The sequence below is a fragment of the Conger conger genome, chromosome 16, assembly GCF_963514075.1.
Source record: "Conger conger chromosome 16, fConCon1.1, whole genome shotgun sequence".
In the NCBI taxonomy this organism is placed as follows: Eukaryota; Metazoa; Chordata; class Actinopteri; order Anguilliformes; family Congridae; genus Conger; species Conger conger.
The window spans coordinates 33,402,664-33,429,665 of record NC_083775.1 but is presented as its reverse complement, the minus strand read 5'-3'; the positions used below and the strand labels follow the sequence as shown (position 1 = coordinate 33,429,665).

Below are 27,002 nucleotides of genomic sequence, written 5' to 3'. Positions count from 1 at the left end.
CAGACAGATCACATCTCTCTCTTTACAATGCCTACTCTACTCAGCCTCTGCTCACCATACCTTCTGGAACTGTTGGCAGGAAGCCACTCTCTCTATCATGCCATTTCAGAGAAACAAAACTAAACGCTGTCTCTGTCAGTGTGTGCAGTAAAGGGTAACTGTCATATCAGGGCTTGACTCTACTCTGCTCAGCCTCTGCTCACTACACCTCCTGCAACTGTTGGAAGTGTGTCATGTCATGCCGTTTCACAGAAACTAAACTAAATTCAGTCCCTGTCCCTGTGTGTGGATTAAAGTAAGGTTAGTATCTAGGAGGGACTGCTCAGAACCAGAAACATCTTCCCTTCTTTCTCAAAAATATTTGGAGAAACTATACACCATTCTGTTCTGAAACTAAACTCTGTCCATTTGAGCAGTAAAATGTCTCAGGCTGGAGGTCTTATGGATCAAGCCCAGTTGTGCTGTCCAATTTGTCTGGATCTATTGAAGGATCCATATTGGTTTTGAGTCCGTGGGTCATGTGACCTGGAAGCTATTTAAAAAGAAAACGTAATTTTTCAATTGAAAATAATAGCAATTTTAAGGATTGATAGCTCCATTGGTCTGGAGTTAATAGGTCATGTGACCTGGGAGCTATTGAAATATTAACATACTAATGTAAATACTTGAACTCCAGCGGGGATCCAGGAGTTGTGCCCGGATGTTCATGTCCTCCTGATTAGGTATTATTTCATCACTCTGAGCGCTGTTGTTAGAAAGCTCTTAACTTTTTTTTTATTTTTATTGACAAAACTTTTTTTGTAAACTTAAATGTGCAATAAAAGAGCAAACAAAGTGTTGTGCTGCGTTCTCTGCGCTCCTCTTATTCCGAAAAAGTTATTTTTTGCACTGTGGCCCATGATACAGTCCCAGCTGCAGCAGAATGGACAGAGAAACAGGTAAGAATACAATTACAGTGACTGTAGTGACAACCTGCAGACTTATGTATTGTATTTTATGGAATGTGTTGAATGTTTACAAATTACATATTTAAATGTTTTAAACGATGAGAAATGCAGTGATTTCCAGGTTTGAAGTACACAGCAATAAAGCAGTAAACAGGAAGCAGTGGTGGCCTGTAGCATAGTGGTTAAGGTGCACGACTGGGACACAAGGTCAGTGGTTTGATCCCTGGTGTAGCCACAGCTTTGGGCCCTTGAGCAAGGCCCTTCACTCCACATTACTCCCAGGGGGTATTGTCTCCTGCTGAGTCTAATCAATTGTATGTCGCTCTGGATATTCTAAAAATGTCCCACCAATAGGAGACACTGAAAGAGTGCACAACGCAGTTCCACCGCTCCTGATTCCAGTTGTGCATCCAAAGCCTTCGCTCAACTGGGCGAGCTGTAAATATTACATTTAACCCTTGTGCAGTCTCAACATTCTCGATGCACCCCTTGTCTTAAGGGTAAAAAATGATCCACCTTCACTAAACTCCTAAAATAAAGCAGCTAAATTGAATTTAAAACCCCAAATCTATTTTGCATGATGAAAAAGTCTGTAACTCATCACAAACTGCATCATCAAATTTAAAGTTGAAAAAAGATCATATTAGCGGGTCAATTTTGACCTTGAAGAAAACACAAGAGTGAAATATTAAACATTAACACTTCTATAATGTTAAGATCTTTTGACCTCTTTTATGTCTGGGGTTATATTTAGACCAATAGTTCAGATAAACACACAATTATTGTAATAGGAATAGTTTGCCACTTTGGATGTCGCCTTCACATTGTTTCCAAAATTACAAGCCTTTTTTAAATATTTTTCATAAATATGAAAAATCTGTGAGAAACATCTCATTATAGAGCCTAAGGTAAAGTAAGTGAAAGTTGTTTGGGTGCCGGCAGGATCATCCTCAAAAAATCTGAGATAAAAATAAAAATGATTGTATAATTTCTAACATTTTATACAGTTTCAGAGGGTCAAGAGAACACATTTGTATGCAACGTTGGTACAGGATTTAGCATCGCAGTATGTTTACCCTTTAATCCCACCAAATTATAAAGTTTGAAAAATTATCGAGTATCAATATGAAACAAGATTAACTGATTTTTAAGAAATCTCAAATAATAAAGGGTTCAAATTGACCCCAAACATAATAGGAGGGTTAAGTGATAGCCCTTCTCCACTGTCTTACCATCAGTTACTGTTTCAGAGTTATTTGACACACAGGACTTATTAACAAACTGAACGTAATTGTAACTTCACTGGGCTCCATGTTGGTATCTGTACTCTGTGCACTTCAGCACCATACAAGCCGCAGGGACATATAAGCACACAGGTCACATGCAGGACATGTAATGTAAACACTATGGACCGAAGATCAGATTCTACAAACAAGGACACAGTGGTGTTGATGCAATGCACCCCTCAGCTACAAGAGTGAGTGAGAGAGTGAGAGAGACAGACTGGATTTTTATTGATCTACCTAATGTAGTTTAGACTCTCCAGTTAGCCTAACCTGCATGTCTTTGGACTATGGGAGAAAAACAGAGTACGAAGAGAAAATCCATGTGGACAAAAAGAGAACTAAAAACAGAAAGACCATCATCTAGGATTCAAACACAATAACTTGTTGCTGTGGTGGAGGCAATGCTCCACACTGCCTAACTGTGCTGTTCAAACATGCCATAGTCCTGTTTAATTTGGAATATGATAATGTAGTTGAAAACAAGATATACTGTACCTTGTTAACATGTTACATAAAAATAATGTGTCCACAGAAGCAGCTGGGGGCAACACAGAGTAAGTTCCAGCAGAGAATCCAGGAGAGAGAGAAGGAGCTGCAGGATCTCAGGCAGGCTGTGCAGTCAGTCAAGGTGGGTACTGACCAGAGGAGAAGGCCACAGCTGACGATGTTGGAGCTCAGTCAGGGCTCTCCTCCAGTCAGTCAGTGAGGAGCCCAGTGTTGGGCCATGTTCCAGCTCTGTGGGGCACAATCTCACTGGGCCACACCATTCTGGGGTCCCTATAAGGGCTGAGTGTAAGGCATAGTTAAAATGTACAGGCCTTCTCTCTCTGTTTCTCCTAACAGCACTCTGCACAGGCTGCAGTGGACGACAATGAGAGGATCTTTACTGAGATGATCCGCTCCATTGAGAGAAGGTGCTCTGAGGTGAAAGAGCTGATCAGAGATCAAGAGAAGGCTGAAGTGAGTTGGGCTGAAGGATTCCTGGAGCGACTGGAGCAGGAGATTGCTGACCTGAGGAGGAGAGATGCTGAGCTGGAGCAGCTTTCACACACAGAGGACCACATCCATTTCCTCCAGGGAACATCACTGGCTCTCTGACAGTCTGCACTATGTACATTGTACATACTTGGTGATGTGTGTTCCTAATTTACAAGGATTGGCTCCTGGCATCTATACAGCAATATGTAATGAGACTGTTCTCTGTCTGTCTGTCTGTCTGTCTGTAGAGCTGTCAGTCTCTCTGTGCCCCTCCTGGACCTGGAGACTTACCCAGCATCACTGTCAGTCCACATGTGTCTTTTGAGGCTGTGAGGAAATCTGTCTCTGAACTGAAGGAGCAACTGGAGGACATCTGCAAGGGGGAACTGGTCAAAATTCCTCCATCAGGTTGAAAACAAAATATACAGCACTGTGCAGAAGTCTATTAAGTATATATCTTTTTTTCTTTCTTTTTTTCTGTGTGTTAGTGTAAAAGTACACATTTGAGATTTCCAAATATTTATTTTCGAAAAGATTTTATTTTACAGAGACATTTTTGTCTTTAATTTAAAAAACTAACATGTTACTATAAGCAGTTGACTACTTTTTACATAAAAACTTGATCAAGACTGTCTGAGATCAGAAGCAAGGAGCCAACCAAAGCCTGCAGAAGAACTGTGGCAAGTTCTCCAACATGCTTGGAACAACCTCCCTGCTGATTATCTTACAGAACTGCAGGACAGGACAGCGTTGGCTGTCTCAGGGAAGTTATGCAGTTTTAACGCTGAAGGGTGGTCGCAAAAAATATTTATTTGATTCAGTTTTGAACTATTCTGCCAAATGACTAAGACTGCCAGGTGCCTAAGACTTTGGCACAGTCCTGTATTTTAACCAGCTTTCATTCCACACAAAACCAATGAAGTGTATTTTTCTCTCACTCTGTCTCTGCAGTGAAAAACGTCCCTACTGTAGAGCCCAGGACCAGAGAGGATTTCTTACAGTGTGAGTGCTCACTCTGAAACTCTGAGCTGACACACACACACACACACACACACACACACACACTGTCTATTTAATAAGGTATTGCACTTGAAATGTACCCTAAGACAAGTAGAAAAGCATGACTTTCATTACAAAACATTGATCATAACTTCTCCTTTTCCATCATTGTGTATTTCCTCTGACACAATCATGAACACACATGCATACACAGCACTGCCGCCTCACAGCAAGGAGGTCCTGGGTTCGAATCCCCGTCGGCCAGGGCCTCTCTGTGTGGAGTTTGCATGTTCTCCCCATGTTTGCGTGGGTTTCCTCCGGGTACTCCGGTTTCCTTCCACAGTCCAAAGACATGCAGGTTAGGCTGATTGGAGAGTCTAAATTGCCCGTAGGTATGAGTATGTGAGTGAATGGTGTGTGTGCCCTGCGATGAACTGGCGACCTGTCCAGGGTGTATTCCTGCCATTCGCCCAATGTATGCTGGGATAGGCTCCAGCCCCCCTGCGACCCTGTTCAGGATAAGCGGGTTAGGATAATGAATGAATGAATGAATGCTGTATACTGATAGTATTTATGAATAATGAATAATAGACAGACCGTACCTGTCCTCATATTAAATCTAAACCTGCGTCTGTCTGAGGGTAACAGAGTGGTGACCCATGTGAGAGAGATCCAGTCATATCCTGATCATCCAGAGAGATTTGATGGCATGTGTAAAACCCCACGCTAACCCAACGACAGAATTTAGCGAGGGCTGAAGGTATCAGCGTGCTCATACCTTCTGGTGTTGCTGAAATAATACTAATAGGGTTAAAAATTAGTGGCCCCTATGCGGAGAGTCTAGATCAGCCAATAAATAAACCAAGATACAAAGACAGGAGTACCACTTCCACTCTTTACTGGTCCGGGCTGACCAAGAATCTCCACAATAGGGCCAATAGATTCACCTTCGTTTATCTGACTCCATTTTAGAATAATAATTTAGATTAGTTATCCACATTAGGTAGATTTCTTATTGATAATTTTGACTTGATCGCTATAGGAATCCTGTACTGAGATTTACTCTCCAAACAGTCCTCTGCTGATACCGCCGCATGTGACATCGCGCATAATGTGCACGTCTTACAAACTGACTAGCTATCTGTAGTCATTACAGAGGTCGGAGGAATAGCTACTCTCGGGTATATCTGTTTACAGGCTAGGGACCCAAGCAGACCAACCTAGCTACGGCTGTGCTCAACATGAATGAACTACCACGCGGAGGCGAGGGATTTACCATCATAGGTCTACGGGTGCTATACGCCGTGATACAGTAAGTGGAAATAATCATCCTCCCTAGACCAGTTCGAGGGGGTAAACCACGCATTCCCTGTGTAACATTAAGTGTCAGTAAGGAAAACCAAACAGATCAAGTTTTAACAATTTATCTTACCAGGCAGGTTACATACGTAATTACACACTAGTTCCAAATCAAAAAACATTACAATGGAAACCAAGTCTTAAAAGTCATACCTGGTAATAAAAGCTACATACGGGAGTCTGGCTACAGACACCCTGTACGTAGAAATTACGTGCACTGTGTGCACGGGAGGCTGATTGCATTCTCCCAGATTGCTTAGTTTACTGTCCTTAAATCCAAAATCTGGCCTTTGATGTTAACCCTAAAAATGGGTCACCCATCTGTAATTTGGAGCCACGCCTCCCCAGGAAACGCAGGGGGGTTGAGGCACATGGCTTTCACTGGGGCAGAGCTCCACACAGTTTCTCTCTGGTTCCTGGTTGGTTATGATGTCGAGGGTTTGCTGTTGCAGAAATAAAACCATTGCACCATTCGCACTGAAACAATCAGAATAATACCAAACATGAATATTATCTAAACTGACTTTGTCATGAAACATCCAGTGCTGTACACATCATTTAGTGACTGAGGAAGAGGGAGATCTGAGAGGGAGGGACTAAGAAAGGGGGTTCAGGAGAAGGTCAGGGCCTAGCAGGAAGTATTTCCTCCCAACCTCTCTGTGCCGTAAAGAATGTTGCCCCGTCGTAACGAGTTTTAACGGCTGGAGGCCTGAGTCTTCCCCCACAGGCTCCTGCCCGTATGGGTGCGGAGATAGTGGAGGTTAATGGTGCATGCTCCTGGGGTTAAATTACTTTACAGCCACATTTTGCCACAATACCAGAGGAAGCCAGCAAGCTGACCAGCCCTGAGTGATAATGCCAGATGTTAATAATTTCCGCCTTACACACGGCACAAGTCGTGTGTAGAGAGGGTCTGTCTGGACGCTGTTACTGGGAGGCTGAGTGGAGTAGGTGTGGGGTTTGTATAGCTGTGTCATAAAAAAACATCAGCAGAAAAGGACTTGGTCATGAGTGTTGTCTGAGAAATAATAGCCTGTCCTGGAGTTCGTACGCCACTGTCTCCGGGCAGCTCCAGCAGGGTTTTGGGGCAGGGCAGTGGGGAGGGAGCTCCGGCAGTGTTTTGGAACAAAATTATTTTGTTTCTTTGTTGTCAAAAAAATAACTGTTTCAACAGCAGATCTAAAATGTATAGACATCTCAGGACAGGGAAGGCTGTTCTTAGTATGCAGCTCACTACCGCCCTCTGGTGGATATGGTGATAAATGCTCCTGTACATGAGACAAACTGAAACAACCAGGGGTGCTTCTGGGACTCCGGAATCACTGACACATTTGAGTGAGTGTATGACTCACTCAGTCAGGAACATGGTCAGTGAGTTTCTATTTGGCCACACCCACTACAGAGAATGAGGTCACAGAGATACAGGGAGCTGGCTGGCAGTGTTGGATTGACTCACAGATCTTTAAAATAGGTGGATTGGCAGAAGCAGTGGGACAGGTACAGTGTGTTGAAAAAGTAATCCAGATGGTTTAATAATCTTATGCAGAATATGTACTGTATTGATAAATACATTTAAAAAAAAGTTTCTCAGAACAAGGGAGAGTGCACCAAAAACTTTGAAGAGCTCTACACAGCAGCTGACTGGGAGATGCAGGTGGATCACAAGAGGCAACTAAAATGTCTGGCGGAAATGACCAACACAAGCCTCAGTCCAGACATGGTCTGGTCGAGAGGCGTGAAACAGCTCATGGAGCTCACAGTGCCCTGGGAAGAGAGGCCAGCACAGGCACACAAGTGACTCACACCAGCCCCTCACCCTGGAGAGCCAGCAGAAGGAAAGAAGCTTGTGGCTGATGTCACCCAGCAAGCGGAAGTGGTGTCCCATTGGATCTGGCTGAAGAGGGAGGATCCATGGAAGAGCCAAGCAGGGCATTAGTGAGGAGGGGCAGAGCTGATGAGGGGCGGGGCTGAGATGAGGGGAGGAGCTAAGGGGAGGGGCGGGTCCTCTTCACACTTGTTCCTGTGTTTGATCTGCACTTCATTGTACGTCGCTCTGGATAAGAGCATCTGCTAAATGCCTTGTAATGTAATGTAATGTAATCAGATGAGGGCAGAGTTGTGGTTCTGGGATGCTGGTTCTGCCACCAAGCACTCCTGGGGTGTGGTGGGTTAGCGCTGGCATGAAGCACTGAAGAAGGAGACTGGCCACTTGAAAACCAGATGAACCCTATCCAGCTCTGCCCAAGTTGGGGGAGTATTGCCAGGAAGGAGGAGAGAGGAGAGAGGAGAGAGGAGCGATTGTAGTGGCACAAGCTCACAGAATGAACAGGGAAACGGATACCTGAATTATTGGCACCCTTGATAAAAACTATCAATAAAGTCTGCATATAACAAACAACACAGACAATAGCGTATATGCTATGTACAAACTATATACTTTTATTTAGATTTACTCAAAAATACATTTACTCATGTTTCCATGTTTTTTATTACGTAATCTATTTTTTTTCTGAACCTATAGGTGCCAAAATTATTGGCACCCCAAACAATTATTGTTATTTCTGTTATTAGAAGTTATTTCTTGTGGAATTTTCAAAAATCCATTGTGTTTTCTAACCATATCAGAAATTATAGGAAAAGTCTCATGGCTGTCTTGTTAAGCAGGGGTGTTTGCAGAGGGTATTAAACCAATAATTTTTGGCACCTATGGTTTTCAGAAAGAAACGTCATTACTTAATGAAAACATACATAATAAAAAAGATTCTTCTTTTTTATCTAGGGTTCCAATAATTCTGGAGCCCACTGATGGGATTAACTAACAAATTTACACAAGCTGCCCTTTTTTTAAATTATCATTGTTTAATGGTCTTTGTATCTGTCATTAAATCCTTCCATATCAGTGATCAGTACTGTTGTAGGCTTGGCTAATTTCTGCTGATACTGCCACTTTTATGGGGAAAGCTTAATTAACAAAGCGTGTCTGTAATGTTTCTGTATTTGTTCTGTATGTTTTCATGTTTATTCTTGTTTATCATTCATTTCTCATAGTACCTGGTTTATGTTTCCCAGTTTACAGTTCTCTATTGTCCTCCCCTGTTATGTCTACGTCTGAATGTTTATCAGTCTAGTCACTCCCCTGTCTGCGTGCCCCACTATTCGGGTGGTTACGGTAGTTTTCGGGGTTCAACATTTTTTCTAAACTCGCGATTCTTACTTCCTGCTTTTTCTTGATAGTTAAATGTTGTAAAGCACGATTCTTACTAACTACTACTAATCTAGGTTTTGTACAGTACTAATCCGATTAATACACTTACTGTCTGTCTAACTAACTAACTAACAATCACTTTTATTGGGTAGTTTAGAAATATTCACGTAACTAACTCACTAACGCTATCTCTTAGTATTTCTGCACTGTTCTATAACTCCGCCTCCCTATGCTATCCCTGATTACTCGTTTAGTTTCAGCGAAGTGTTCGCACCTGTCTCTAACTATCACTACGTCTTCTAACTATGCAAATGTCTACTCCCTAATCTGGAGCCGTATGTTTTACATGTTTTGTTTCGTGCATCCAGTCGGCGTTTTCGTCTCCCTCCCGTTATTATGTTATTACCCTATTGTGTTTCCCCACCTGTTGTCCATTTGTTTAGCCCACCTTTTCCTCTGCCCCGCCTAGATTGTCACCTTCCCTCTTGTATTTAAACCTCAGTCTCAGTATGCTTCGTTGTCAGAACGTTGATCTTGATAAGTGCCGATTGATTGTAAGCCTTGTTATAGAGATTCTTGAAAGACACCCCTTTGCCTTGACTTCGACTTTGCTTTTGCCCTGCTGTATCTTCGCCCTGTGATTTTCTGGATTTTGACCTTTCGCTTTTCGTTTTTGGCTGTGTACTGGATCTCTTGGCTTGTGACTACTGGACATTAAAACTACTCTTTTGGATTATCCTGTGGTCTGCGTCTGGGTTCCCTGCACCGTACATAACAGTGTCATCACTTAGCCATTTGATAGCAAACTTTTGTGATACTGGTTCAGGCTGGTTGCAGCTGTTGGTTTTGCGAACACAGCTAATGCTAAGAAACCTTGGGTATGTTAAGCTTCCTTCCTTTTCTGTAGAAAGCTCTTAACATTGTTATTTGACAACCACCTTTTTTTGCTATTGACAAAAATGTTTTGTAATCTTAAATGTGCAATAAAAGATCAAACAAAGTGTTGTGCTGTGTTCTCTGAGCTCCTCTGATTACGAAAAAGTTATTTTGTGCACTGTGGCCCATTTCATTGAAGGGCTATTGAAGTCTGAAATCAAACACAAAACTAACTTCACTGCACTTGGGAGATTGTGTGTTTGATGCCTTACTGAAAGTCTGCTCTCTCTACACTCACTGCTCTGCTCAGCCTGGACTCAGTCCAACACCACACCCGCTGTGCGCAGGACCAGGGAATAATTCCCCCTCTCTCTGTCACGCAGTTTCAGAGAAACAGAAACTCAACTCTGTCTCTTTCCGAGTGAGAGGCAGAATGGCTGAGGCCAGTATCTCAGTGGATCGAGACCAGTTCAGCTGTTCACTCTGTCTGGATCTACTGAAGAATCCGGCGACTATTCCCTGTGGACATAGTTACTGTTTGGGCTGTATTAAGGGCTGCTGGAATCAGGATGATCATACTGCTGTCTTCAGCTGTCCCCAGTGCAGAGAGACTTTCTCCCCAAGGCCTGTTTTAAGAAAAAACACCATACTGGCTGATGTGGTGGAGAAACTGAAGAAGACAGGACTCCAAGCTGTTCCTCCTGCTCACTGCTATGCTGGACCTGGAGACGTGGCGTGTGATTCCTGCAATGGGAGAAAGCACAAAGCCGTTAAATCCTGTCTGGTGTGTCTGGCCTCTTTCTGTGAAACTCACCTCCAGCCTCACTATGAATCTCCTGCCTTTAAGAAGCACAAACTGGTCAAAGCCACTGGAAACCTGCAGGAGAAGATCTGCTCTCATCATGACAAACTGCTGGAAGTTTACTGTCGTACCGATCAGCAGTGTATCTGTCTGCTGTGTACGATGGATGATCACAGAGGCCATGATACAGTCTCAGCTGCAGCAGAATGGACAGAGAAACAGGTAAGAATACAATTACAGTGACTGTAGTGACTTAACAATTGTATTTCATGGAATATGTTGAATGCTTACATATTACATTTTTAAATGTTTCTGAAAACTCTGAGTAATGCAGTCAGCTCTGTTGACACTCCTCACATGGCTGGAGCAGCTAGTTCACTCACACTAGTGTAAAGGAGTGATTTGTTGGGAATGGCACCAGGAAAGATGATGGCACAGATATTTCCCTTCTCATTCTAAAAATGTGCCACCACTGGGAGTCACTGAAAGAGTGCACAATATGGTTCCACCGCTCCTGATTCCAGCTGTGCATCCAAAGCCTTCTCTCAACTGGGCTAGCAGAGATCAGTGCAGTAAATATTACATTTAACCCTTGTGTAGTCTTAGCATTTTGTATTTTCCCCTTGTCCTAAGGGTAAAAAATCATCCAATTTCTCTAAACTCTTAAATTAAAGCAGCTTAATTGAATTTAAACCCCCAAATCTATTTTGCATGAAGAAAAAGCCTGTAACACATCACAAACTGCATCATAAAATTTCAAGTTGTGGCGGGTCATTTTTGACCCTGAAGACAACCCAAGAGTGAAATATTAAACATTAACACTCCTTTAATGTTAAGATCTTTTGACCGCTTTTATGTCTGGGGTTAAAATGAGACCAACAGTTGACATCAACACACAATTATTGTAACGGAAATAGTTTGCCACTTTGGTTGTCACGTTCATATTGTTTCCAAAATTTCTAGCCTTTTATCCATAAATATGAAAAATCTGTGGGAAACATCTCATTATAGAGCCTACGGTACAGTAAGTGAAAGTTTGGCATCTGGATGTGAAAGTGCCACCAGAATCTGAGATAAAAATAAAAATGGTTGTATAATTTCTAACATTTGGGGGTATATGTTAATCAGGAGACTATGGGTCAAGAGAAGCCCACACATTTATCTACAACATTGGGACAGGATTTAGCATTGCAGTGTGTTTATCATTTAATCTCACCAAATTGGAAAATCATAGAGTATCAATATGAAATAAGATTAACAGATTTTTAAGAGATGTCAACCAATAAAGGGTTCAAATTGATCCCAGACATAATAGGAGGGTTAAGTGATAGCCCTTCTCCACTGTCTTACCATCAGTTACGGTTGCTGAGTTCATAACTTCACAGGGCTCCATGTATCTGTCTGTTGCCATGCCGACCTTGCCTGAATTACTCTGAGACTTCAGCACCATACAGGGACATATAAGCACACAGGTCACATGCAGGACATGTAATGTAAACACTATGGACCGAAGATCAGATTCTACACACAAGGACACAGTGGCATTGATGCAATGCACCACTCAGCTACATGAGTGAGTGAGAGAGGGAGAGAGACAGACTGGATTTATTTTTATTTATCTACCTAGTGTAGTTTAGACTGTCCACTTAGCCTAACCTGCATGTCTTTGGACTGAGGAAACCGGAGTACAAAGAGAAAATCCATGTGGACAAAAAGGGAACTAAAAACATCATCTAGGATTCAAACACAAATTCTCTAGTGAGGACAAAGCTGCACATTGCATCAGTGTGCTGTTCGAACATGTCATAGTCTTGTTTAATTTGGAAAGTGAAAATTTGAAAACAAGATATACTGTACCTTGTTAACATGTTACATAAAAATAATGTGTCCACAGAAGCAGCTGGGGGTAACACAGAGTAAGTTCCAGCAGAGAATCCAGGAGAGAGAGAAGCAGCTGCAGGATCTGAGGCAGGCTGTGCAGTCAGTCAAGGTGGGTACTGACCAGAGGAGAACACCACAGCTGACTATGTTGGAGCTCAGTCAGGGCTCTCCTCCAGTCAGCCAGTGAGGACCCCAGTGTTGGGCCATGTTCCAGTCCTGTGGGGCCCAATCTCACTGAGCCACACTGTGGGGAACAAGCTCTCTGGGGTCCCTGTAAGGGCTGAGTGTAAGGTCTAGTTAAAATGTACAGGCCTTCTCACTCTGTGTCTCCTAACAGCGCTCTGCACAGGCTGCAGTAGACGACAATGAGAGGATCTTTACTGAGATGATCCGCTCCATTGAGAGAAGGTGCTCTGAGGTGAAAGAGCTGATCAGAGATCAGGAGAAGGCTGAAGTGAGTCGGGCTGAAGGACTCCTGGAGCAACTGGAGCAGGAGATTGCTGAGCTGAGGAGGACAGATGCTGAGCTGGAGCAGCTTTCACACACAGAGGACCACATCCATTTCCTCCAGGTAACATCACTGGCTCTCTGACAGTCCGCACTATGTACATTGTACACACTTGGTGATGTGGGTTCCTAATTTACAAAGATCTGCTCCTGGCATCTGCACAGCAATATGTAATATTGAGACTGTTCTCTGTCTGTCTGTCTGTCTGTCTGTATGTAGAGCTGTCAGTCTCTCTGTGTCCCTCCTGGACCTGGAGACTTACCCAGCATCCCGGTCAGTCCACAAGTGTCTTTTGAGGCTGTGAGGAAATCTGTCTCTGAACTGAAAGAGCGACTGGAGGACATCTGCAAGGGGGAACTTGTCAAAATTTCTCAATCAGGTTGAAAATCTTTATTTTTTTCTGTGTGTATAAAAGATTTCCAAATATTAATTTTCCAAAAGATTTAATTTTACAGAGACATTTTTCTATTTAATTTTAAAAAGTAACATGTTACTGTAAGCAATTGACTACTTTTTACATAAAACTGGCAAGTTCTCCAACATGCTTGGACAACCTCCCTGCTGATTGTCTTATCTAACTGCAGGACAGCGTTGGCTGTCTCAGAGAAGTGATGCAGTTTTAACGCCTGGTCGCAAAAAATATTGATTCACTATTCTGCCAAATTACTGAAATGTAAAGTAAAATGTATAGTACGTTTATTTAGGACCGGTCATTGAATTATTTTGAAAGAATCTTATCTGTACAGAATGTTATACAGATGCCTAAGACTTTTGCTTTTATTCCGCACAAAACCAATGAAGTGCATTTTTCTCTCACTCTGTCTCTGCAGTGAAAAACATCCCTACTGTAGAGCCCAGGACCAGAGAGGATTTCTTACAGTGTGAGTGCTCACTCTGAAACTCTGAGCTGACACACACACAAACACACACACACACACATACTGTCTATTTAATAAGGTATTGCACTTGAAATGTACCCTAAGACAAGTAGAAAAGCATGACACTTTCATTAAAAATATTTAACATAACTTCTCGTATTCCATCATTGTGTATGTCCTCTGATATAATCATGAACACACATGCATACTGTACACACGTGGAGATGGAAAATAAATTAAATCATACTGTACACTGATAGTGTGGCGGCACGGATGGTGCAGTGGGTAGCACTGCCGCCTCACAGCAAGGAGGTCCTGGGTTCGAATCCCCGTCGGCCGGGGCCTCTCTGTGTGGAGTTTGCATGTTCTCCCCGTGTCTGCGTGGGTTTCCTCCGGGAACTCCGGTTTCCTCCCACAGTCCAAAGACATGCAGGTTAGGCTGATTGGAGAGTCTAAATTGCCCGTAGGTATGAGTGTGTGAGTGAATGGTGTGTGTGCCCTGCGATGGACTGGCGACCTGTCCAGGGTGTATTCCTGCCTTTCGCCCAATGTATGCTGGGATAGGCTCCAGCCCCCCTGCGACCCTGTTCAGGATAAGCGGGTTAAGATAATGGATGGATGGATGGATGGATGGATGTACACTGATAGTATGTATGGAGAAAATAATGAATTATAGACAGACCTTATCTGTCCTCATATCAAATCTAAACTTTCTCCTCTATCAGATTCCTGTCAGCTCACACTGGACCCCAATACAGCATATAAATACCTCCATCTGTCTGAGGGGAACAGAGTGGTGACCCATGTGAGAGAGATCCAGTCATATCCCGATCATCCAGAGAGATTTAATTGTAGGCTTCAAGTCCTGTGCAGAGAGGGTCTGTCTGGATGCTGTTACTGGGAGGCTGAGCGGAGTGGGCATGGGGTTTGTATAGCCGTGTCATATAAACACATCAGCAGGAAAGGACTTGGTGATGAGTGTTGTCTGGGATATAATAACTTGTCCTGGAGTTTGTACCCCACTGGCTCCAAATACTTTTTCAGGCACAATAAAGTTAGCACTGAAATCCCTGTTCCCTCCTTCTCCTCCAGAATAGGAGTGTACCTGGATCACAGGGCAGGAACTCTGTCCTTCTACAACGTCTCTGACACAATGACCCTCCTTCACAGAGTCCAGACCACATTCACTCAGCCCCTCTATCCTGGGATTTGGGTTAATTTGGGAAGTTCTGTAAAACTGTGTGATCTTTGATGAGACCAGCTGTAACCAGAGTGAGAGAAAAACACTGCAGGGAGAAAGAGAGGAGAAGTAAATACCTCATAAAAGTTGAGGGTCTGATGAGGGGCATGCCTCTACATCTCTCCCACACTGGGGTCAGAGGAGCACATTTTACACAGTTCTACACCTCTACCACACTGGGGTCAGAGGAGCACATTTTACACAGTTCTGAGCAAAATTGTAAATTGGGAAATTGTACATTATGGGGATTATAATATGATTAAATAGTGAAAAACAGGTGGAACATCTTTTTCTGTCAAAAGGATTACCTGCACTGTCCGTTTAATAAACATGTGAGCTGAATTCTGAACACTCATTAACCCAGTTGACTGCAAGAGCCTTCAATTCAGTCCTCCATCCTGACATGGAGAAAAAGATCAAAATAATGGATCAGAAACTGAAAAGACATAAAGCTGGAATGAGACAGGAAATATGTGGGTGTGGAAAATGGGATTCTCTGCTTTTATTTCTGTTTCTTCCACACAAGACTTATAATGCTTTGTAATAATCACTCTGTTGGCAGAAAGTCATTCTGTAGTTTATGTTCACGTGTCTTTGTACCAATGTGGGGTTGGCTGGCCTGAATGGGAGGGGTTATTGTCTTTACTGTAAGAAGCTGATTTCACTACAAAATGGAAGTGCCTTTAGATTAATCATTAAAATTCAAAAAACATGTATCCTATATATTTTTTGTGCAAGTTATTTCTGATTCTTTATGAAAAATCTTCAATAAAAACGTCATTCACTAAGCCACTGTCTACATGGGTTTTCTATGGTGAAAGAAACTTGCCTACATTTGATATCCTCATGTTTAAATTAGATGGAGGGCTCAAGAGAAGGAGAGTGCTGTTTAAGTATAGCAGGGAAAGAGGGTGAAACAGGAGTGCCAAGCAGCCCTCTGGAGGACCCACAGTGGTAGGCAGTGGGGAGGGGAGCTCCAGCAGGGTTTTGGAACAAAATGATATTGTGTCTTTGTTGTCAAAAAAAATAACTGTGTCAACAGCAGATCTAAAATGTATAGACATCTCAGGACAGGGAAGCCTGTTCTTAGTATGCAGCTCACTGCCACCCTCTGGTGGATATGGTGATAAATGCTCCTGTACATGAGACAAACTGAAACAACCAGGGGTGCTTCTGGGACTCCAGAATCACTGACACATTTGAGTGAGCGTATGACTCACTCAGTCAGGAACATGGTCAGTCAGTTTTTATTTGGCCACACCCACTATAGAGAATGAGGTCACAGAGATACAGGGAGCTGGTTGGCATTGTTGGATTGACTCACAGATCCTTAAAATAGGTGGATTGGCTGAAGTAGTGGGACAGGTACAGTTTGTTGAAAAAGTAATCCAGATGGTTTAATAATCTTATGCAGAATATGTACTGCATTGATAAATACATTTAAAAAAAAGTTTCTCAGAACAAGGGAGAGTGCACCAAAAACTTTGAAGAGCTCTACACAGCAGCTGACTGGGAGATGCAGGTGGATCACAAGAGGCAACTAAAATGTCTGGAGGAAATGACCAACACAAGCCTCAGTCCAGACATGGTCTGGTCGAGAGGCGTGAAACAGCTCATGGAGCTCACAGTGCCCTGGGAAGAGAGGCCAGCACAGGCACACAAGTGACTCACACCAGCCCCTCACCCTGGAGAGCCAGCAGAAGGAAAGAAGCTTGTGGCTGATGTCACCCAGCAAGCGGAAGTGGTGTCCCATTGGATCTGGCTGAAGAGGGAGGATCCATGGAAGAGCCAAGCAGGGCATTAGTGAGGAGGGGCGGGGCTGATGAGGGGCGGGGCTGAGATGAGGGGTGGAGCTAAGAGGAGGGGCGGGTCCTCTTCACACTTGTTCCTGTGTTTGATCTGCACTTCATTGTACGTCGCTCTGGATAAGAGCGTCTGCTAAATGCCTTGTAATGTAATGTAATGTAATGAGATGAGGGCGGAGTTGTGGTTCTGGGATGCTGGTTCTGCCATCAAGCACTCCTGGGGTGTGGTGGGCTAGCGCTGGGATGAAGCACTGAAGAAGGAGACTGGCCACTTGAAAACCAGATGAACCCTATCCAGCTCTGCCCAAGTTGGGGGAGTATTGCCAGGAAGGAGGAAGGAGGAGAGAGGAGCGATTGTAGTGGCACAAGCTCACAGAATGAACAGGGAAACGGATACCTGAATTATTGGCACCCTTGATAAAAACTATACTTTTATTTAGATTTACACAAAAATACATTTACTCATGTTTCCATGTTTTTTTTTACGTAATCTATTTTTTTTCTGAACCTATAGGTGCCAAAATTATTGGCACCCCGAACAATTATTATTATTTCTGTGATTAGAAGTTATTTCTTGTGGAATTTTCAAAAATCCCGCCAAATGTGTTTTCTAACCATATCAGAAATTATAGGAAAAGTGTCATGGCTATCATGTTAAGCACGGGTGTTTACAGAGGGTATTAAACCAATAATGTTGCCACCTATGGTTTTCAGAAAGAAACTTCATGAAAACATACATAATAATATCAAGGGTGCCAATAATTCTGGAGCCCACTGTTGGGATTAACTAACAAATATACACAAGCTGCCCTTTTTTTAATTATAATTGTTTAATGGTCTTTGTATCTGTGATTAAATCTTTCCATATCAGTGATCAGTTCTGTTGTAGGCTTGGCTAATTTTTGCTGATAATGCCACTTTTATGGGGAAAGCTTAATTAACAAAGCGTGTCGTCACTTAGCCATTTGATCGCAAACTTTTGTGATACCGGTTCAGGCTGGTTGCAGTTGTTGGTTTTGCGAACCCAGCTAATGCTAAGAAACCTTGGGTATGTTAAGCTTCCTTTGTAGTACACTCCCCAGAGTTAAACAGTGAGGAGTGTCCACCAAGATATACAACACCTGGAGACAACTTCAGCTTATCATTTCCATGGATTCCTACGGGCACCAGATCATGCACACTGCAGACCACAACAGGAAGGAGTGAATAGGAATAAAACATTTGTATACCTTCTGTGTGGCTCAGAAAAAAAAAGTAATTAGAGAGTAATTCGTTCAGTGCAAAGAAATTTTACAATTTAAACGTACCGTCCAAAATAGCATAAATTTGCCAGGGTAAAGTCATAGTTTGAATTAATGTCAATGGGGAGATTTAGACTTAATAAACTGCAATACCTCTGGTAACCACTGGAGTGTGCTAGCTTCAAGAGAGCTGCATCTCTGCCATGTGAAGATCCTGCAAGGTGATTGGCAGGCACTGTAATCAATGGAGGGCCAGGGAGAAAATCAATCACATTGTTGCTAATTGAATGCCTTTAGCTGTAGCCAATGTTAATTGTTTTTTTCCTTTAAAGTTTTTCTCAATCGCTTTGGCCCATTTCCCACAACATTTATAGCAGCATTTGTTAAACCATTTCATGCATACAGTGAAATGTTATGGTTCACCACCAAAAATGCGTCCCTCACTCGAAATCTTTTTCATTTTCTTTCGAAGAGCATTTGTTCCAGTAACTTCAAATTAGTCTCTCTCCCTTCTGTACAATTTTTCACACTGAAATATGTAAAACACCTCTTGTAAGAGACTGGACAACAATCTCACTTGTTGAGAATCAATTTTACAGTGACAGTGTGCAATACAGTAAACAGAAAACACAACAATGCAGGAGAATCAGTTGTAAATCACCAATACTTCACAGTTTGTGTTTTCTTTGTGAACGTCAAACATGCATTGAAATAGCATGAAGAATGAGCGCCAGTTTTCTCTTCTGAATGTTTGTATAATTGAAGACACTGACCGGCCCACATCATCAACCAGCCCTCTGCCATTGTAAAACTATGGTTGATCACATGGTCCACAATGGTGGCCCTCATTTCACGGGAGACCATGTGCCTCTTCTGGCTCTTCCTCTGTTTTGTGGCCTTCTCCTGACCATACCACAGAAACAAAACTAAACGCTGTCTCTGTCAATGTGTGCAGTAAAGGGTAACTGTCGTATCATGGCTTGACTCTACTCTGCTCAGCCTCTGCTCACTACACCTCCTGCAACTGTTGGACATCTGTCATGTCATGCCGTTTCACAGAAACTAAACTAAACTCAGTCCCTGTCCCTGTGTGTTGATTAAAATAAGGTTAGTATCTAGGCGGGACTGCTCAGAACAGAACCATCTTCCCTTCTTTCTCAAAAATATTTGGAGAAACTATACACCATTCTGTTCTGAAACTAAACTCTGTCCATTTGAGCAGTAAAATGTCACAGGCTGCAGGTCTTATGGATCAAGCCCAGTTGTGCCGTCCAATTTGTCTGGATCTATTGAAGGATCCATATTGGTTTTGAGTCTGTGGGTCATGTGACCTGGAAGCTATTTAAAAAGAAAACATAATTTTTCCATTGAAAATAATAGCAATTTTAAGGATTGATAGTCGAATGAATATGGAGCTCCATTGGTCTGGAGTTAATAGGTCATGTGACCTGGATGCTATTGAAATATTAACATAATAATGTACAAGAGTATTCACAGCGCTTCACTTTTCCCACATTTTGTTATTTTACAGCCATATTCCAAAATGGAATAAATTCTTTTTTTTCCTCAAAATTCTACACACAACACCCCATAATGACAACATGAAAGAAGTTTTTTTGACATTTTTGCAAATTTATAAAAAATAAAAAATAAAAAATAAATCACATGTACATAAGTATTCACAGCCTTTGCTCAATACTTTGTTGATGCACCTTTGGCAGCAATTACAGCCTCACTCTTTTTGAATATGATGCCACAAGCTTGGCACACCTATCTTTGGGCAGTTTCGCCCATTCCTCTTTGCAGCACCTCTCAAGCTCCATCAGGTTGGATGGGGAGCGTCGGTGCACAGCCATTTTCAGATCTCTCCAGAGATGTTCAATCGGATTCAAGTCTGGGCTCTGGCTGGGCCACTCAAGGACAATCACAGAGTTGACCTGAAGCCACTCCTTTGATATCTTGGCTGTGTGCTAAGGGTCGTTGTCCTGCTGAAAGATGAACCGTCACCCCAGTCTGAGGTCAAGAGATGCTGCCACCACCATGCTTCACTGTAGGGATGGTATTGGCCAGGTGATGAGCGGTGCCTGGTTTCCTCCAAACATGACGCCTGGCATTCACACCAAAGAGTTTGATCTTTGTCTCATCAGACCAGAGAATTTTGTTTCTCATGGTCTGAGAGTCCTTCAGGTGGGCTGCCATGTGCCTTTTACTAAGGAGTGGCTTCCGTCAGGCCACTCTACCATACAGGCCTGATTGGTGGATTGCTGCAGAGATAGTTGTCCTTCTGGAAGGTTCTCCACTCTCCACAGAGGAACACTGGAGCTCTGACAGAGTGACGATCGGGTTCTTGGTCACCTCCCTGTCTAAGGCCCTTCTCCCCCGATTGCTCAGTTTAGACGGGCGGCCAGCTCTAGGAAGAGTCCTGGTGGTTCCAAACTTCTTCCATTTACAGATGATGGAGGCCACTGTGCTCATTGGGACCTTCAAAGCAGCAGAAATGTTTCTGTACCCTTCCCCAGATTTGTGCCTCGAGACAATCCTGTCTCGCAGGTCTACAGACAATTCCTTTGACTTCATGCTTGGTTTGTGCTCCGACATGCACTGTCAACTGTGGGACCTTATATAGACAGGTGTGTGCCTTTCCAAATCATGTCCAATCAACTGAATTTACCACAGGTAGACTCCAATTAAGCTGTAGAAACATCTCAAGGTTGATCAGTGGAAACAGGATGCACCTGAGCTCAATTTTGAGCTTCATGGCAAAGGCTGTGAATACATATGTACATGTGATTTCTTAGGTTTTTATTTTTAATAAATTTGCAAAAATTTCAAAATAACTTCTTTCATGTTGTCATTATGGGGTGTTGTGTGTAGAATTTTGAGGAAAAAAATGAATTTATTCCATTTTGGAATAAGGCTGTAACATAACAAAATGTGGGGAAAGTGAAGCGCTGCGAATACTTTCCGGATGCACTGTAAATACTAAAAAATCTAACTTGAACTCCTGGAGGGATACAGGAGTTGTGCCCGGATGTTCATGCCCTCCTGATTAGGTATTATTTCAGCACTCTGGGTGCTGTGGTTAGAAAGCTCTTAACATTGTTATTTGACAACCACCTTTTTTTGTTTTGTAATGTTAAATGTTTTGTAATCTTAAATGTGCAATAAAAGATCAAACAAAGTGCTGTGCTGCGTTCTCTGAGCTCCTCTGATTCCGAAAAAGTTATTTTGTGCACTGTGGCCCGTTTCATTGAAGGGCTATTGAAGTCTGAAAATCGAAAATCAAACACAAAACTAACTTCACTGCACTTGGGAGATTGTGTGTTTGATGACTTACTGAAAGTCTGCTCTCTCTACACTCACTGCTCTGCTCGGCCTGGCCTCAGTCCAACACCACACCCGCTGTGCGCAGGACCAGGGAATAATTCCCCCTCTCTCTGTCACGCAGTTTCAGAGAAAAAGAAACTCAACTCTTGTCTCTTTCCGAATGAGAGGCAGAATGGCTGAGGCCAGTATCTCAGTGGATCAAGACCAGTTCAGCTGTTCAATCTGTCTGGATCTACTGAAGAATCCGGCGACTATTCCCTGTGGACATAGTTACTGTTTGGGCTGTATTAAGGGCTGCTGGAATCAGGATGATCATACTGCTGTCTTCAGCTGTCCCCAGTGCAGAGAGACTTTCTTCCCAAGGCCTGTTTTAAGAAAAAACACCATACTGGCTGATGTGGTGGAGAAACTGAAGAAGACAGGACTCCAAGCTGTTCCTCCTGCTCACTGCTATGCTGGACCTGGAGACGTGGCGTGTGATTCCTGCACTGGGAGAAAGCACAAAGCCATTAAATCCTGTCTGGTGTGTCTGGCCTCTTTCTGTGAAACTCACCTCCAGCCTCACTATAAATCTCTTGCCTTTAAGAAGCACAAACTGGTCAAAGCCACTGGAAACCTGCAGGAGAAGATCTGCTCTCATCATGACAAACTGCTGGAAGTTTATTGTCGTACCGATCAGCAGTGTATCTGTCTGCTGTGTACGATGGATGAACACAGAGGCCATGATACAGTCTCAGCTGCAGCAGAATGGACAGAGAAACAGGTAAGGACTGGAGCTCTGACACATAATTCCAATATAAATTGTATTTTATGGAATATGTTGAATGTTTTTCTGAATTACCTTTTTACATTTTTCTGAAAACTCTGAGTAATGCAGAGATTTTTAGGTTTGAAGTCCACAGTCATAAAGCAGTAAACAGGAAGTTAATCCAAGTCAGCTCTGTTGTCACTCCTCACACAGCTGGAGCAGCTAGTTCACTCACACTAGTGTAAAGGAGTGATTTGTTGGGAATGGCACCAGGAAAGATGATGGCACAGATATTCCCCTTCTCATTCTAAAAATGTGCCACCACTGGGAGTCACTGAAAGAGTGCACAACCTGGTTCCACCGCTCAAGATTCCAGCTGTGCATCCAAAGCCTTCTCTCAACTGGGATAGCAGAGATCAGTGCAGTAAATATTGCATTTAACCCTTGTGTAGTCTAAGCATTCTGTATTTTCCCCTTGTCCTAAGGGTAAAAAATGATCCAACTTCTCTAAACTCTTAAATTAAAGCAGCTTAATTGAATTTAAAACCCCAAATCTATTTTGCATGAAGAAAAATCTTGTAACTCATCACAAACTGCATCATCAAATTTCAAGTTGAAAAAAGATCATTGTGGCGGGTCATTTTTGACCCTGAAGACAACCCAAGAGTGATATATTAAACATTAACACTCCTTTAATGTTAAGATCTTTTGACCGCTTTTATGTCTGGGGTTAAAATGAGACCAACAGTTGAGATAAACACACAATTATTGTAATAGAAATAGTTTGCCACTTTGGTTGTCACGTTCATATTGTTTCCAAAATTGCTAGCCTTTTATCCATAAATATGAAAAATCTGTGAGACACATCTCATTATAGAGCCTACGGTACAGTAAGTGAAAGTTTGGCATCTGCATGTGAAAGTGCCACCAGAATCTGAGATAAAAATAAAAATGGTTGTATAATTTCTAACATTTGGGGGTCTATGTTAGTCAGGAGACTATGGGTCAAGAGAAGCCCACACATTGATATGCAACATTGGGACAGGATTTAGCATCGCAGTATGTTCATCATTTAATCTCACCAAATTGGAAAGTTGAAAAATCATAGAGTATCAATATGAAACAAGATTAACTGATTTTTAAGGGTTCAAATTGATCCCAGACATAATAGGAGGGTTAAGTGACAGCCCTTCTCCACTGTCTGAACATCAGTTACTGTTGCAGAGTTCATAACTTCACTGGGTTCCATGCTGGTATCTGTCTGTTGCCAGGCCGACCTTGCCTGAATTACTCTGTGCACTTCAGCACCATACAAGTTGCAGGGACATATAAGCACACAGGTCACATGCAGGACGTGTAATGTAAACACTATGGACCGAAGATCAGATTCTACACACAAGGACACAGTGGCATTGATGCAATGCACCACTCAGCTACATGAGTGAGTGAGAGAGTGAGAGAGACAGACTGGATTTATTTTTATTTATCTACTTAATGTAGTTTAGACTCCAGTTAGCCTAACCTGCATGTCTTTGGACTGAGAGGAAACCAGAGTACAAAGAGGAAATCCATGTGGACAAAAAGGGAACTAAAAACAGAAAGACCATCATCTCGGATTCAAACACAAATTCTCTAGTGGGGACAAAGCTGCACATTGCATCAGTGTGCTGTTCAAACATATCATTGTCTTGTTTAATTCCGAATGTGAAAATTTTTAAACAGGATATACTGTACCTTGTTAACATGTTACATAAAAATAATGTGTCCACAGAAGCAGCTGGGGGTAACACAGAGTAAGTTCCAGCAGAGAATCCAGGAGAGAGAGAAGGAGCTGCAGGATCTCAGGCAGGCTGTGCAGTCAGTCAAGGTGGGTACTGACCATAGGAGAACACCACAGCTGACTATGTTGGAGCTCAGTCAGGGCTCTCCTCCAGTCAGCCAGTGAGGACCCCAGTGTTGGGCCATGTTCCAGTCCTCTGGGGCCCAATCTCACTGGACCACACCATTCTGGGGTCCCTATAAGGGGTGAGTGTGAGGCCTAGTTAAAATGTACAGGCCTTCTCTCTCTGTGTCTCCTAACAGCGCTCTGCACAGGCTGCAGTGGACGACAATGAGAGGATCTTTACTGAGATGATCCGCTCCATTGAGAGAAGGTGCTCTGAGGTGAAAGAGCTGATCAGAGATCAGGAGAAGGCTGAAGTGAGTCGGGCTGAAGGACTCCTGGAGCGACTGGAGCAAGAGATTGCTGAGCTGAGGAGGAGAGATGCTGAGCTGGAGCAGCTTTCACACACAGAGGACTACATCCATTTCCTCCAGGTAACATCACTGGCTCTCTGACAGTCTGCACTATGTACATTGTACATACTTGGTGATGTGTGTTCCTCATTTACAAAGATTGTCTCCTGGCATCTGCACAGCAATATGTAATATTGAGACTGTTCTCTGTCCGTCTGTCTGTCTGTAGAGCTGTCAGTCTCTCTGTGCCCCTCCTGGACCTGGAGATTTACCCAGCATCACTGTCAGTCCACATTTGTCTTTTGAGGCTGTGAGGAAATCTGTCTCTGAACTGAAAGAGCGACTGGAGGAGGGGGAACTGGTCAAAATTCCTGAATCAGGTTGAAAAAAATTGAATAAGCAAAATATACAGTAGTCTTAGGGCACCCTAGACTTTACTATAGATATCTTATATGTTAATTTATGTTATGTTAATTTTTTTGTGTGTGTTAGTATAAAAGAACACATTTGAGATTTCCAAATAATCATTTTCCAAACAATTTCATTTTAAAGAGACATTTTTGTATTTAATTTTAAAAAGTAACATGTTACTGTAAGCAATTGACTACTTTTTACATAAAAACTTGATCAAGACTGTTTGAGATCAGAAGCAAGGAGCCAATCAAAGTCTGCAGAAGAACTGTGGCAAGTTCTCCAACATGCTTGGAACAACCTCCTTGGTGATTGTCTTATAGAACTGCAGGACAGCATTGGCTGTCTCAGAGAAGTGATGCAGTTTTAACGCCAAAGGGTGGTCGCAAAAAATATTGATTTGATTCAGTTTTGAACTATTCTGCCAAATTACTAAAATGTAATGTTGAATGTATAGTACGTTTATTTAGGACCATTCATTGAATTATTTTGAAAGAATCTTATCTGTACAGAATGTTATACAGGTGCCTAAGACTTTTGCACAGTACTGTATTTTAACCGGCTTTTATTCCACACAAAACCAATGAAGTGCATTTTCGTCTCACTCTGTCTCTGCAGTGAAAAATGTCCCTACTGTAGAGCCCAGGACCAGAGAGGATTTCTTACAGTGTGAGTGCTCACTCTGAAACTCTGAGCTGACACACAGAAACACACACACACACACACACACACACACACAAACGGTCTATTTAATAAGGTATTGCACTTAAAATGTACCCTAAGACAAGTAGAAAAGCATGACACTTTCATTAAAAACATTTATCATAACTTCTCGTATTCCAGCATTGCGTATATCCTCTGAAACAATCATGAACACACATGCATACTGTACACACATGTGGAGAAGGAAAATGAATTAAATCATGCCGTACACTGATAGTATGTATGGAGAAAATAATGAATTATAAACAGACCTTACCTGTCTTCTCCTCTATCAGATTCCTCTCAGCTCACACTGGACCCCAACACAGTGAATCAAAACCTCCGTCTGTCTGAGGGTAACAGAGTGGTGACCTCTGTGAGAGAGATCCAGTCATATCCTGATCATCCAGAGAGATTTGATGGCAGGGCTCAAGTCCTGTGCAGAGAGGGTCTGTCTGGACGCTGTTACTGGGAGGCTGAGTGGAGTGGGTGTGGGGTTTGTATAGCAATGTCATATAAACACATCAGCAGGAAAAAAGGAGAGGGTGTTGACTGTGGTCTGGGATATAATAACCTGTCCTGGAGTTTGGACCCCGCTGGCTCCAAATACTTTTTCAGGCACAATAATGTCAGCACTTTAATCCCTGTTCTCCCCTCCTCCTCCAGAATAGGAGTGTACCTGGATCACAGTGCAGGAACTCTGTCCTTCTACAGCGTCTCTGACACAATATCCCTCCTGCACAGAGTCCAGACCACATTCACTCAGCCCCTCTATCCTGGGTTCTGGGTTTATTTGGGAAGTTCTGTAAAACTGTGTGATCTTTGATGAGACCAGCTGTAACCAGAGTGAGAGAAAAACACTGCAGTGAGAAAGAGAGGAGAAGTAAATACGTCTTAAAAGATTTAGGGTCTGATGAGGGGCACATCTCTACACCTCTACCACACTGGGGTCAGAGGAACACATTTTACACAGTTCTACACCTCAACCACACTGGGGTCAGAGAAGCAGATTTTACAGTACTGGAGAATCTAAGCAGTTTGGGGGGCTCTTGTCTGAGAAAACTGAACACTCATTAACCCAGTGGACTGCAAGAGGCCTTCAATTCAGTCCTCCATCCTGAGAAAAAGATAAAACTATAAATAAGGGATTGGAAACTGATCAGCAATAAAGCTATTTTCATTTCTACTCCTTCCACACAGGACTTAAAATGCTTTGTAATAATCACACTGTTGACAGAAAGTCATTCTGTAGTTTATGTTCACGTGTCTTTGGACCAATGTGGGGCTGGCTGGCCTGAATGGGAGGGGTTATTGTCTTTACTGTAAGAAGCTGATTTCACTACAAAATGGAAGTGCCTTTAGATTAATCATTACAATTCCAAAAACATGTATCCTATATTTTTTTCTCATTCTTCATTAAAATCTTCAATAAAAACTGAATTCATGAAGCCACTGTCTACAGGGGTTTTCTATGGTGAATGGAACTAGCCTACATTTGATTTCCTCATCTTTAAATTTGGTGGAGGGCTCAAGAGAAGGAGAGATTACTGTTTAAGTATAGCAGCGAAAGAGGG

The 27,002-nt window shown here is 42.6% G+C and overlaps 2 protein-coding genes across 2 annotated transcripts; both read left to right on the top strand.

Annotated features, from left to right (window-relative positions):
* The first annotated feature begins 10,083 nt into the window (after positions 1–10,083).
* On the top strand, positions 10,084–14,971 carry LOC133114319 (tripartite motif-containing protein 16-like). The gene is made up of 6 exons (XM_061223606.1): positions 10,084–10,674; positions 12,347–12,442; positions 12,671–12,904; positions 13,061–13,220; positions 13,672–13,722; positions 14,445–14,971. The coding sequence occupies exons 1-6, from the start codon at positions 10,084–10,086 to the stop codon at positions 14,969–14,971; spliced, it is 1,659 nt and encodes a 552-aa protein (XP_061079590.1).
* Positions 14,972–21,504: 6,533 nt separating this feature from the next.
* On the top strand, positions 21,505–26,254 carry LOC133114317 (E3 ubiquitin/ISG15 ligase TRIM25-like). Its single transcript, XM_061223604.1, has 6 exons — positions 21,505–22,095; positions 23,852–23,947; positions 24,163–24,396; positions 24,545–24,695; positions 25,345–25,395; positions 25,725–26,254. Exons 1-6 carry the CDS (start codon positions 21,505–21,507, stop codon positions 26,252–26,254), a joined length of 1,653 nt encoding a protein of 550 aa, XP_061079588.1.
* Positions 26,255–27,002: the final 748 nt, after the last annotated feature.

What these genes read in the sequence shown, in the direction of transcription:
- LOC133114319 (XM_061223606.1), top strand. Translation starts at nt 10,084, where the DNA reads ATGGCTGAGGCCAGTATCTCAGTGGATCGAGACCAGTTCAGCTGTTCA. An exon ending in CAGAATGGACAGAGAAACAG is followed by an intron (nt 10,675 to 12,346) that starts GTAAGAATACAA and finishes ATGTGTCCACAG; the next exon opens with AAGCAGCTGGGGGTAACACA. An exon ending in AGGCTGTGCAGTCAGTCAAG is followed by an intron (nt 12,443 to 12,670) that starts GTGGGTACTGAC and finishes GTCTCCTAACAG; the next exon opens with CGCTCTGCACAGGCTGCAGT.
- LOC133114317 (XM_061223604.1), top strand. Translation starts at nt 21,505, where the DNA reads ATGGCTGAGGCCAGTATCTCAGTGGATCAAGACCAGTTCAGCTGTTCA. An exon ending in CAGAATGGACAGAGAAACAG is followed by an intron (nt 22,096 to 23,851) that starts GTAAGGACTGGA and finishes ATGTGTCCACAG; the next exon opens with AAGCAGCTGGGGGTAACACA. An exon ending in CAGAGAGGATTTCTTACAGT is followed by an intron (nt 25,396 to 25,724) that starts GTGAGTGCTCAC and finishes CTCCTCTATCAG; the next exon opens with ATTCCTCTCAGCTCACACTG.